Source organism: Alligator sinensis, unplaced genomic scaffold (genome assembly GCF_000455745.1).
Source record: "Alligator sinensis unplaced genomic scaffold, ASM45574v1 scaffold85_1, whole genome shotgun sequence".
In the NCBI taxonomy this organism is placed as follows: domain Eukaryota; kingdom Metazoa; phylum Chordata; order Crocodylia; family Alligatoridae; genus Alligator; species Alligator sinensis.
Genome location: NW_005841891.1, coordinates 604,433 through 613,586, shown reverse-complemented (window position 1 = coordinate 613,586; position 9,154 = coordinate 604,433). Strand labels below are relative to the sequence as shown.

General features: G+C 42.6%; 2 protein-coding genes across 2 annotated transcripts in view; one reads left to right on the top strand and one right to left on the bottom strand.

Annotated features, from left to right (window-relative positions):
- The window catches only part of ANKRD9 (ankyrin repeat domain 9), a 3,836-nt gene extending 393 nt beyond the window's left edge, over nucleotides 1-3,443 (top strand). The window contains 1 exon segment of the mRNA XM_006039463.3: nucleotides 1-3,443. This exon segment is cut by the window's left edge and continues 8 nt beyond it. Coding sequence (XP_006039525.1) covers nucleotides 1-628 — 628 coding nt within the window. The 3' untranslated portion in view covers nucleotides 629-3,443.
- TECPR2 (tectonin beta-propeller repeat containing 2) overlaps nucleotides 1-9,154 on the bottom strand; it is a 173,566-nt gene that overhangs the window by 83,968 nt on the left and 80,444 nt on the right. Inside the window, exon 20 of the mRNA XM_014517100.2 lies at nucleotides 7,131-7,211. Within this exon, the coding sequence (XP_014372586.1) occupies nucleotides 7,201-7,211 (11 nt within the window). The 3' untranslated portion in view covers nucleotides 7,131-7,200. The remainder of the gene's footprint in view (nucleotides 1-7,130; nucleotides 7,212-9,154) is intronic.

Here is a 9,154-nt window from a genome sequence, read left to right as displayed (position 1 = left end):
TCCCCAGAGCTCTCTGGCCATCCCCAGCCCCAGCTTCAGCTGCTGTCAGTCACTGGCTCCTCACCTGGCCATGGCAGTTCGTTATAACCGCATCCACATCCTGCTCAGGATCCTCAAAGCCATCAGAGACTTCCCAGAAAGTGACCGAATTAGCTACCTGGACTGCAGTGGATGCAGCCGTGTGGAGGGTGGTAAAACTGCCTTGCATGTGGCCTGTGAACTGGTGAGACCTGAGTGTTTAATCCTGTTGCTGGGACACGGTGCATCGCCTTGCTTACATGACAGCTCTGGGAACACCCCTTTGGACATCTTGCTCCAGCAGATTTCCCAGACCCCAGCAGTAAACCTGCGCACCAAGCTGCTCTCACTGGACTCCCTTTTCCTCTTCATGCCTCAGGAGCTCCAGTTTCCAATGAAACAACAATTGCTGGACAATCAGCAGCCTTGGCAAGAACTCTTGGGAGAGAACAGATATCAGTGGCTGGCAGGCTTATCCCCCCCCTCTCTGTTCATTAGTGCTATGCGCATCTTAATCGGGACCATATCACCCGAACAATTCCCAGAGGCACTAGAGGATCTGCCCTTGCCAAACTTCCTGAAGCCACTGGACTTGAAGCTGAAGAGTTAGGGGGTTGTCCAAGCAATTCCTGCTTGTGTAATGCAAACAGGCCATCATATACTGAACGTATATCAGTATAAAGAGCTGTTAATGCAGCGCAGGAGGGAGTTGGGCAAAACGCTGGTTTTAATTAGAACATATTTTTAAAAGGATTATATCTGGCACTTTACATATATTTTATTTATAGTTCATTGTGGTGAGGTGTTTCCACACCATATTTTATAAGAAGTATTATACAGCATGCATATCCTAGGATTTATGGGTGAATATATTTGTAAATACGCCTAAATAAACAAGTAGCAGATATGATCAAAATGGAAATACAAACATCTGAAATTTCTAAATGATCTATTTATTTGAGAGCTATAGACCGCAAGAGAACTACGCTTTCCTTGTGCCTTGCTTTTCATTTAAATGGGGTGCAGGTTGAAAAAGACACTATTTTTGCAGCTGTCCTCTTAGGCAGTGGCAGGGATGTGATGCATATTTTCAAAGGTACAAGTGAGAACTTCTCAATCCTGTACAAAACTCAAATGGAATCATGGTGTTATTAAAATAATCCTCCTAAAAAAGGCCGACAGGGAGATGCAGGGGAGCAAAAGCAGCAATAGATTTGGAAATCGATCCGTTTCCTTCGTCTGCTGCTTTTGCTCTTCAGTGAGATCTGAGGAGGGGGGCCTAGGTGTTTTATCCTCCTTCTCAATGTGGAGGGAATAGAAGTAGAAGAAAAGATGTTCCCTTTAGCCAAGATTCAGGGAGAGGGAGGAAGGAGCTAACCTAACAGCTTCATCCTTCCAAACCTTGTAGAAGCTCCTTTAAATAATTTCCAAGCACTTGAAGTGCTGTCATTTTAGGAGTGGCTAGGCAAAAATGGAGCAGAGCCCAGGGAAAGATAATTCTCCTTGCTCTCAACCTCCTGATAAACTAACAGGGATTTTCTTAGGTAAGCCAATGTCGGCTTTCTGACAGAACTGGAACCCCCCTACCCACATGAGAGTCTCAGGCCCCAAGAACATGTCTTAGAAGCGCTGGGCCTCCACCTGTGGATTCCCCAAGATCCATGGAATATCCCCATGGATTCTACACACATCTTGGCTCATTCTTTGTAGTGATCCTGTCTACTCTGCAAGGCATAGACCTTGCCCTGTTTTGCCAGTGATGCAAATCATTGCCATCTAGGCCCTGGTTTTCCACCTGGCTTTGTCTTCACAGTCAGAGGACAGCAGATGAGCTGTTGATTCTTGCTCTGACACCTAAGGGTGCCTATACACATGCTCCGATGCATTCTAATTAGAACATGCTCTAATTAGAACTCTCTAGAATCTCTGCAACATCACGTGTATAAGACCCCACAGGTTTAAAAATAGCCACTGGGGTACTTTAACCAAAGCTCATTGAATGAGCTTCAGTTGAAGCATCCTGCAGCCCTTTTTAAATGTGTGGGGGCTTAATACACGTGATGTTGTGGCGTTTTAATTAGAGTGACTCTCTGAGAATCGCTCTAATTAAAACGTGCCCCTGCCCCATCTCCAAGCATGTGTATAGGCAGCCTATAATTCTTGCCATGGAGTTGATTTCAGCTTCCTCACACCCTCCCAGGTCAGCGAGTGCAAGGAAAAATCCATGCTTAACACACATCTTTTTATCATTAACAAACTTTGGTAGAGAAACTGAAAAGCACAGAGCAAGGGGATGTAATTTTTTCATGCTTCAGCTGAATAGATTCTGTGGAGTTCCCACAGTGCAGAATTCCATTTAAAAAACAATACAACTCCACCGCATACATGATAAATATAGGATATTATAAAAGGCTGTTACATTTCAGAAGTCTTAGATGCAACAGAGAGAAAAATATCTATTCTTAGACTGAGGTCACTGAAAATGCCTTCCAGAAAACAAAACAAGAGGGTAATTGCTCAAGCTAATTAACATTTGCTTTTCCTTAGTTCCCTCATTAATAATAGCATGTAGTCCCTGTAATAAAATCCAGTGAACTACCCAAAACCAATGCTATTGCCCCTACCAGCAGCATAAAAATCTACACTACTGGACTCCTCCCCTAAATATTCATCTTTCCTACTATTTCGGGAACAATGACATGCAAAGGTAATTAGACTAGAAGGTAAAGCATTTAGTTTTAACCAGCATAGATCCTTTCCTCTTCTTTAATACACCGAAGAGTACCCACCTACATAACTCTGGGCCAAAGGGCAAGACCACATGGGTGGGGACAACGCCTAGTGTTTTGAAAAGTTGTTCAGAAATAAAAAAATAAGGGAAAAAATAGCAATGTTTTTGGTGATGAGCTATGAGAAGAATGTGAGTAGTTTATGATATCAACATATTTATGACACCCTCATCTTGGAGGTTTGTTGAACATTCATGTGTTAAATAACCAGGCTGTCACTTTCCAAAGCCATTACATACTGAGGTATTTTCATGAAACTTTTACTTGTTTCCCTCAGTTCACAGAGATCCATCAAAACCAGCCCTTTCCTCTGTGATTATTTTTAAAAATGTAACCTGTTGGGGGAAAATAAAAATTATACCATCTTTCATGAAAAATACTAGCAGTGAAGGGTAAAGCATGGGACACATTAGAAGAAGATAGAAAACAGGGGAAATAAGAAACCACTCTCTCAGTAAAACACAGATTCAGTAATTCATCAACATGAACAAGGACATGCTGTCCCAGGGGATAAGCACTCACTGTCAGGAGGAGAGAACAGTGATTTAGACCATCCGCAGCTTCCATAATGATTTCAAATGAGTCAAGAGACCAAAAGATTTACCTGACCAGTTCTACATGGCTCTGTGCTGTATGAACAGGAACAAAGGACATGGCCTAGTTTCACTGATATTAATGGGGTTTTCTCTGATGGCCTGCCCAGGAGCTGTCTGGCTCCTGACCATAAATGGAAAAGGCATTCCTCTTGAAGCTGATCAGTATCACAAAATTCCCCCAAATCCTAGCAGAACAGTTATTCAAGGGTGCCCTTTCCAGGCTGCATGAGAAATGTGGATAGCTAGAATCCGTATAAAATTTCCATTAGCATCCATGCAAAGGCTACCATTGGATCTTTCTGTGAGAGTTGGACCTGAGCCTAAGCTGAAGCAAATGCAAATGCGTAAGATATCCTTAGATGTAGGCCAGCAGAAGGAAATTATTCAAGATTCATTAGACTGTAGGCTGAGAGAGGCAGTTCTTGTATCTGTTCCCATAATCAGGCTGGAATCAAGTAGAGAAGCAGGAAAGCACGGATAAACTTAAGAAGCCTCTGTCTTCCTTGGTAGAACTGCTACAGAAACAGCATCTAGTATGTGTGTCTGCACTTCAGGAGAGATGTAGAAATACTACAGAGTTTAATCATTGAGAAGGGATTTGATAGCTACAAGTAAGTACTTGTTCATGGAAAAGATACCCGAGAGTAGAGGGGCTTTTTCAAGTCTGACATGGCAAGATGCAGTGATTGGAGGCTGAAGTTAGACAAATTCAGCCTTGAAATAAGACGATTTCCTAGCTGTGAGTGTAACAAAACATTAGAGCAACTTACAGGGGAGAAGGTGAACTAACTATCACTTTTGTTATAAAACTCTCATCGTGCAGGTGTGTACAGACGTTAAAATGAGGGCAGTGCTGCCTCATTCTCCATGGATGACCCTCTTGGTGGCTCTTGGATAATTAATTTTGGTATAAATAAAGACTCCCATCAATACATTGTTATTGGCATGAACTCAGGTTCATTGCTGCGCCATTTCTGTTTTCATAGGAACAAAGTCAGGCCTAGTGCTCTGCCTCTTTGGCTCAATCTGCTTGAGGTCACTGACAGCTCACAGAACATGCAGGCAGTTAACAAGACTCCAGTGCCAAATGCAGAGAGGAAAACTGCACCCTGACTACACAGACCACACACTGATTAGCTCCCATTTTGTTCTTTAAACTGAGTTTAGTACTTGTAAAAATGCTGACTCTCAGCTCTGGAAACAGAAGTCCTTCATTTATTCACAGAATAGATACAGCCTAGGCAATGGCACCATGGGTTTTCCTCGCACTGACTTGCACTCAACCTCAGCCGCATACTGGAGGGGGCCCTTTCTAGGGAGCTGAATGAATGGGAGTTTTATTTCCATGGATCCTCCAGTCTCATACCTTTCTGTTGAGGCTGCTGTCAAAAATGCCAATTAGGGCCAGTTGCAGCTGCACTGTCAGGCTTAATAAAGCAAAAAGGGCAGTTGTGTCAAGTCTCTGTAGGACAAAGCTGGCGATGCTAAATTCTGAAAGGCTGTTCTCTTGCAAAGGCAGGGGAAGGCAACTGCAGAACCAAGGCCTTTGGCATCAAGGGTTTAGGTAGGTATAGTCTGGATCTGATGTACCATCTCTATAAGATGATTTCAAAAGCATGAAGAGTATCACACCAGAGGAATCAAGCTGTAGCCCAGCAGTTTCTAGACTGTGGTACGCAGACAACCTGTCAGTGATATGCGTTAACAAGTTTATTATAATTACTTTATATGACAAAAATTTGCTGGTGGTACTTAAGGTTGTATCATTTTAAATTGGTGGTGCTCGATCTGTCAGAGTTTGGAAACCACTGCTGTAGCCAATGCTGCTCAAAGGTGATCTGTTGTCAGGAAAAGCTGGGGGTATGTAACACATTCTATCCAGGGCTCTCCAAGCAGCTGATGTTAAATTTGGATTAGCAAATCCAAAGTGAGCTACAAAAGTTTGTTTATGGCCTTTAGATTTTGTTTCTTTGCGACTGGGTGGCACTGTGGCGGGGTGAGGGGCGGGGGGAGGGGAGGGGGTCTGGAATTATTTTTGTGGGTTTTCCCCTCTTTTTAAAACTTTTCCCCATGCCTTAAAAATGTCACTGTCAACTCTGATTTTCCCTGGTGTTGCCAGAGGAGCTTTGGAGCATGTGATCTCTTGCATTATGATTGCAGATGGGGCATTCCATTTTTTAGCAAGAGGGGGTTTTATCCAAAATGTTAATTACTTGCTCAAGTGAAATATATATTAACATAAAGTCAAGTGTTTTAAATGGTTTGCCTAAAAAGTCCTTTCCCCTCTCATCTATCTCAGATTTCCTTACTCTCTAGACTCACTGTACTATCAAAATTTGGATTCTATTCTGAACTTGTCCATAAACATCCTGTGTAGTTCTGGGCACAATGCTTAGCCAAATATTTACAAACTTGGGTACCTTGAATTTAGTGGAAGTTGTAGGTGTTCAGCACATTTGAAAATCAGTTAATTGACAAAGACATGGATTAGAAAGTCTAATATGAATTACCAAGGCTTGAACATGTAGTTCTATAGGGGATTTGTTGCAGGCAGATAAGGGGGTCACAAATTTTTTGCAGGAAGAGAGGAGGGGCATTTGCTAAACATGCTCTTCATTATGTGAAATGAGGTAGGCAGATGGGAGTTTGGTAAGGAAGGCAAAGGGATTGGACAGGTGGGAATCTTGGCCCATGGGCGTGGGATATAGGAAGAGATGAGGTCTTTGATATAAGCATAGGCAGAAGACAGGTTGTTTTGAAGTGAAGCTTGAACTTAATTAAATTAGCAATGAAAATGAAGAAAATGCAGTGCAGAAACTCAGGGAACGGTATGACTAGAAATGGGTCTGAGCTACAATTGCAGATCCAGATTTGCTCCACATTACAGTCTGAGGTTTCTATTTGTAACAGACACGGCTATTGACACTAGCAGATTATTGTGTTGCATCACCTTTTCTTCAAATCAACATGCCAGACATAGATAAACAAGGCTCCCAATCCATGTGCTTAGCATTTTGACAGCATTTTAGACTTCTGAAATGGCATGCAAGCTACTGTTCATGGCACTCCTGGAAATACTTTGTCCCCACTGAAGAAAGGAAACTGACACAAAGCATAATCTTAAATCTGTTTTGCACAAGCTAGATACGGATTGCTTTCTAACAGCCTGTAGCCAAGAAAGACAACTCAGCCCTCCAGGCCTAAAGCAGGACCCCAATTCAGTTCCCCCTCAAGTCAATGCTACCATGAAATGGAAGTGATAGAGAAATGTCAGGAACTGAGAGGACTCTCCGCTATAACCAGAGACTGACCTGTGCTGAAAAATCACATCAGAACGTCCTATGGATTTTGAGAAAGTTCAAATCTCAATCAGACCTTCATGTAATAGGCCCTTCCTCCTCGATCCAGCCTCTGCTGCATGGAAATACAGCCTATGTCAACCCCCTTCATTAAAAGCTTGGCTTGTCTTACTAACATATACACGTTTCAGAAACCAAATGTGCACACTGTGTACTGCTTGCTGTCATGCCAAAAGGGGTTAATTTGTTTCCTGTTCTTACTTTTGGGGGGTTTTAAATTATGTCTTTTCTGTTGTAAGAAGGCTACAGTAAACCATGTTAATTACAATACGCTACATTTATCTTTAAAATCTAGCATCATTTCCATGAAATAAAGTCCAAGGTAACATTTTAGAAGAAAGCCTAAAAGTAAGTATTTTAAAACTCACAGTTACAAAGAGAATGATGTCTGCTGAGGATTAGTGTCTTTGGTGCCTTTTCTTCAAGAACCATCTGTTATCAGTCTCCATCTGTGAGAAAAAAAGGCTACAGTTGTAGGCTTAAAGATAAACCCCAGATTGGCAAGACAGGGATATAGACTCCAAGCCCGCTTATTTCAGCTCTCTGTTAATAATGAACACAGAAACTGTCAGAGCCAAATTATCTGACCAAAAGTCACACTCCTGAGTTGTTGAACCTGAACACATGTGAAAATGTCAGCCCCAGGATTTTATTCTCTCAGATGGAAGCTTTGCTTCCGGAGAAGCTGTGTACCATCATCTGGGAAGAAGTTGTTTCTCTGGGTCTTGCAGAGAGAAAGGCAGACCAGTTGCTGTAGTTATACCCTGTGCCCTGGAGCACACCTGGGTTGTGTTTTCCTTAGTCTGTTTTCCTCCTCTACCAGTCAGACCTGTGAAAGCTACAGAAGCAGCTTGCTCCATACAAGATGGAGCCCACTGCTGCATTTAAACAACAGTCCACAAGGTCAGAGAGCAGCACTTTCAGGCTGTAAAGAAAGTCTCACCAACAGCTTCTGGCTCACAGCAGGAGAGAGGCTGGGGCCTGAGACCTTGTGAGAAGGTAGTTAAAGGAAAATGAATTGGGAGCATCTAAGTGCTCTACTAGCAAGTGTAAATTCCAATAAATATAACAAAATAAATGTGGTATTGAAAGTCTCAGGAAGAAAGAATAAGATCCCATTCACACAGTTTTTCCACTGGCACTGAACTATCAATGTCACAGGGGGAAGGAGGCTGCTGTATGACCTTACCTGGTACATACTCAAAAGAACTAGCATATCAGGAAGAGCTTATGGCAAGGCAAAAATCAATACTTCTTCCCTTAGGCGAACTGCTATTGAAACCAATGGGAATTTGTCTCTTTATTTAGAACCATACAACTTGACCCAGGATGCTTAAGAAACTTCCCCCTCCAGAAACCCGTCATCGCACACATGTTAAGCATTACCATTTAGCCACGGAGGGAAGGACTGAAGCCAAATGGTCTGCTCAGAACCCACCATCTTTCACACCCAAACAAGCGTTGGTCACATTCTGGCTACTCCCCAAAAGGAAATGTCATAAGCTAAAACCTGGATCCCATATCAGCCCCAAGCTCCCATTGCTTTCAGTGAGACAAGGACGGGATCCATTATGGAGGCAAGACTGGAATAGACGCTAAACACTGCCCATTACAGAAGCATGAACCGGTGCAGACCAACAATGCAGGCTGCAAAGATGGGGGTTATGTAAAGTCACTTTCCCTTTACAGTGCCAGAACGTATTCATTGAGTTTTCCATTTAAAACTTAGAATGGGGCCTCCTGCTTGTTAGGCAGGGCATCATCCCAAAGTAGGTAAAGGAGCAGGGGATCCCTGATCTCCCTGGCCTGACTGGTAGTTTTGGGGTGGTGTTTCAGGAACTGGCTGTAAAACATTTACTTCTCCCTCTATATAATGTCCATTAGAGTTGCAATCACTGGGCATGATTGAGCTAAAGCTCCACTCCCCAAGTTAAATTAGCAACAGGGAGCAAAAGAACATTTTATCCTCTGTGAACCATATGTCTTCATCATGCTCTGCCAGAACCTGGAGCCATTAGGCCTTCACCTGGGATGGTTGAGCTGGGCAGAGACAGAGATAGGGTTGTATAATGCTTACTTTCTCAGTGATACTTCATGTAGCAATATGGACAACAGTGATATAGTAGTTTAGGTCAGATGGCTTGTGCTGTTTTGGGGTAAAGGTAACCAGAGAAATGGATGGATGCTTTATCGTCAAAGCCCTTAGTGAAATCCATTCACATACTTGAAACAATAGTTCTAACTAGTTCTTTGTTGCAGCACGCTGGCCAGCCTTCAGATAATCCAGACAATTTGGAAAATCAGGTGAGAACCACTGAAAATGCTATACTGGGTAAAAGTAGTAGAGTCAATAATAACTAAGCTATTAAGAGACCATTTGTGCATGTGGGAA